Source organism: Cupressus sempervirens, chromosome 9 (genome assembly GCF_028749045.1).
Source record: "Cupressus sempervirens isolate cs-2001-9-10 chromosome 9, ASM2874904v1, whole genome shotgun sequence".
In the NCBI taxonomy this organism is placed as follows: domain Eukaryota; kingdom Viridiplantae; phylum Streptophyta; class Pinopsida; order Cupressales; family Cupressaceae; genus Cupressus; species Cupressus sempervirens.
In genome coordinates, this window is record NC_143126.1 from 65,276,149 (window position 1) to 65,280,051 (window position 3,903).

A 3,903-nucleotide genomic window follows, 5' to 3' on the forward strand; every position below is an offset into this window, starting at 1 on the left:
GTATATATCATTTTGGAGTAAATTATGTTGAAAAATAGATAATTTTTTTATTTATAAAGATATTTTTATTTTATATTACAATTTATTTAAATATAAATTGAATATTTTATTTTGATATATATTTATTTTTTTATTGTTAAGTAGGAATCTAGAAGGAGAAAATGTTTCGTCTTTAGACATCAATCAACTTAAACATCTTGAGATGTTCCTTCAACAAGGACTTGATAAAATACGATCCAAGAAGGTAATTAATAAAAAGCATGATATATTTCTCTACATAAATGTGTTAAAATTGCAATCAATAAAATTTTTAATGTTATAGAGAGACATGGCTAACTTATACTTTGATGATGCTACTTTTTAAATAAGGATAATATGATATTTCAAGATATTGCAAAAATTCAAGAAAGGGTAAGTTACATAGTTTTTAATTACTACATTATTATTTCGCTTGAGATGTCAATTAATTTTATATATTTTTTCTTACATTTATATTAATATAGTTTCATTTGCATAAATTAAAATGGTAAATCCTAATACTAAAATATGTTAAATATGCATTTTATAGGAAAGAATTTTACTTGCACAAAATCAACTACTATGTGACAAGGTACTATTTGTGTACAAACATATATATTTTTAATGCATTTAATTGCTTGATTTCTCATTTCTAATTTTTCCTTTTTGATTCATAGATTGCAAAGATTGAGTGCACAAAATATACAAATTCATTGCACCACTCCAACAACATTTTATTAAAAGAAAATATCAACAAGCATATTACCAATGAAGATTCAATTGAGATGGTTCACAATCATCCATCTGAAGACTCAACTAGCACTCACATTACTCTCCAATTAGGAGGTACACACTATTAAATTTATCTTAATTTTGTACAATATTTTACACTAAGTATTTTAGCTATATCAAAATGTGTAATTATAGAGGTGAATTCTAGTAGCATTTGTGTGTTAGGAAATAATGCTTGATTGAAATTGAATACTAAGAACTAAATGTATTATTGTTTGCACTTCATAATAATTATAGTATTATTGATTTGCACAAAATGAAAAATAAAATCAACAATAAAAGTAATTGAGAAATAAAATAAAAAATACCAAAATTATAATCTTTGAACATACACTATATTATTTACTTTATAATAAGAGATCTCTAAAAAGTAATATTTGTCTCATTTTTTAAACAAAAGTATTTTATGTTAAAACTTCTATCTTTATAGATTTATTTCTTTTAATAGGTAATATTTTTATTATATTGATAAAAATAGATACATTGTTATTGTATGGTTAAAATCCTTCAGCCTATACTAACATTTCCATGCCCATACATATGCCATTAGGGAAAAAAAAAAATTAGAGTAGGAACATTCTAATGAAGATAAAATCACCCATCTCAAACACTAAATTGATCAAAACAAACAAGATAGAGCCATCACCGTCTTTGCTATCTGCTACTCCTTGAACCATTGTGCCACTTCCTCACAAGTGAAAGTTCGAGTTGAGTAGTCATCCATCACTAAATTCCCCTATCTCCCCTTGTGGAACTTTCCAGTGCCTCCCCCTTTTTGACTAGCAATGAGGCATCAACCCAAACTCCTTGTGATGTGGACACACCCTCCTTAAGGTGGCATTTATTCCCAATCTAGTGGCAAATATTTTGTCTAGGAGTGAGCATGCTCTTCCTCAGCATGGCCTTCATAAACCCTCATTTATGCTCCTTTAGCACTTAAATATTCTCATTCAGGAACTCCATTATAATTTTCCACCCCTATTCTACTTTGGCGATATGAATTCCTTGTAGATTTGAGGATTACCACACTACTAGTGGTTGAATAGAAGAGTCTCGTCCACCAATTAGCCTCTAAGGCTCAGTACCCTTCTCAATTCCAACACCCAAAATAACTCTCCCAATTTTTTCCTGAGACCCCAGAAGTCACTACCTTTCCACACATGTAGCCACAACTAATGGAGCTCTTCTTTTGATTCTACCATCATCAACATGAGTGCAAAAAATAGTGATGCCACATCTAGTTTTGATCTCATCCTCCAGAACATTTCTAGATATTCTAGCCCTCACATCTATTGTACACCCTCCAAAAAGGCCAGGTCATTAAAAAAAAAAAAAATTCTAAGATGTCACACATAAATATGGCCTTTGTAGGTTTGTATTTGAGAATCTAAACTGAGAGAGAAGTTTGCCTCTATTTTTGTCTTAGTGAAAAACAAATGAACTTGACCTTCCTTCAACCTGAATATATCTACCTTGGAACTCTCTAGAATGAAGTATGGAAGAAAACCAACACTCCATATGACATGCATGAAGGATACATTGGCAGATTTGAAATCTATGCTTACTTTGGAATGATTTGATGTTAGTAAAAGTTGGATTCATGATACCTTTCCCTTAAAACCTCCAATTTTAATTATCATGAGTAAATTAGTGTATCTAATGGCTGAAAAATAGTGCTCTCTATATTCAAATCCAAGGTGATTAAATTCCTAAAAGATTTCATATTAAGAACCCAATGCCAAATTTACACCTAAATTGGCTAGTGAATCTAACACTCTGTTTGCTTCCTAAAATGAATGTGAAACCTTAAAATCGTATCTAGAAGCAATTCTTTGATTTTATACATACTTTGATCTAGGTACCATGCCTACATATTTCCTCTCTTAATGCCATTTATGATGATATTTGAGTCACCTTCCAAATGTATTCATTTATAGCCAATTTTTGCTCCTAAGCTTAGAGCCTCCCTAGTTCCAGAACACTCTAATGTATTGATTTTTGCTTCCTACAAGCGTTTGATTGTAAATTTGAGTATGTTTCCCTTATGGTCTCTTGCCATTCACCTACACCTTGAAACACCTAGATTTCCCCTGGCCACCCTGTCAAAGTTAATTTTAATCCAACCATCCCCTTGAGGTGTCTATAATAACTTTTCCCTCTTTGATAGATTAACCACAACAAGCCCATGAACGAGCTAGTATAGATTAGTTTTTATTAAGTATTAAATATTATGTAAATAATTTCTTACTAAAAAGAATAAGCTTTATTATTTACTTAAAAACTATTTAGAATAAAAGTCTTCAACAAAAATAAAGTAATTAACGTAAAAAACTAATTATTATATATGTAATAATCAATAATTAATATCCTTTTAATCCATATATTTTTCTTCATATATGAACTACATATTAAAATATTGTTTGAATGTATATATAAATTTTCATTTAACTTATCAGAGATGTATAGATGTATAGCTAGTTTTGATGATATAATCATTTGGTATTTAGAAATAGAATGAGTTGAATGAAAAATAATTAATTTTTTGGATATAAATTAATTATTTATATTATCCATGTTTATGTATATTTCAATTTTTTCAATTTAAAAATTGTCAAGTAATTTTTAATTAACTTAATGCATATTGTTGTATATGTATTAACAATTACTATTTTGAAATCAATGAATAAAAACACATTATGCTTTTAGATTATATGATTTGATTAGTATTTTAAAATAATAATTATTCAATAGAATGTTGATATATTTCAATGAATGCAAAAATATTACATCCTTCCTCATATTTTGGCATATAATTTTATTTCAATTTTGTGTTTGGTGGAAAAAATTGTTGGGCTAACATTTTTTTTGGTTTTCTTCTAATGTTCTTCATAATAATATGGATCTTTAATATTCAAATGATATTAAGTTAATTAATATTATTTAGTTGGAATAATAGAAGATTTTATCTTGAATTAGCTAGATAGGTTTTTGTTTCCCTTCTTTAAATGGATAAATGAAGACTCGCTCTCTTCTAGAATTATGGATTGAAGGAGTTTAGATCATTAGCCCACCAATTTTTTTTGTAGTTATGTT

At 28.1% G+C, this 3,903-nt stretch overlaps 1 protein-coding gene across 1 annotated transcript in view; it reads left to right on the forward strand.

The window, feature by feature from the left end:
- The window catches only part of LOC149537647 (agamous-like MADS-box protein AGL11), a 122,803-nt gene extending 121,925 nt beyond the window's left edge, over positions 1-878 (forward strand). Inside the window, exons 4-7 of the mRNA XM_089802204.1 lie at positions 145-244; positions 370-411; positions 569-610; positions 696-878. Of these exons, the coding sequence (XP_089658330.1) occupies positions 145-244; positions 370-411; positions 569-610; positions 696-878 (367 nt within the window). The remainder of the gene's footprint in view (positions 1-144; positions 245-369; positions 412-568; positions 611-695) is intronic.
- Positions 879-3,903: the final 3,025 nt, after the last annotated feature.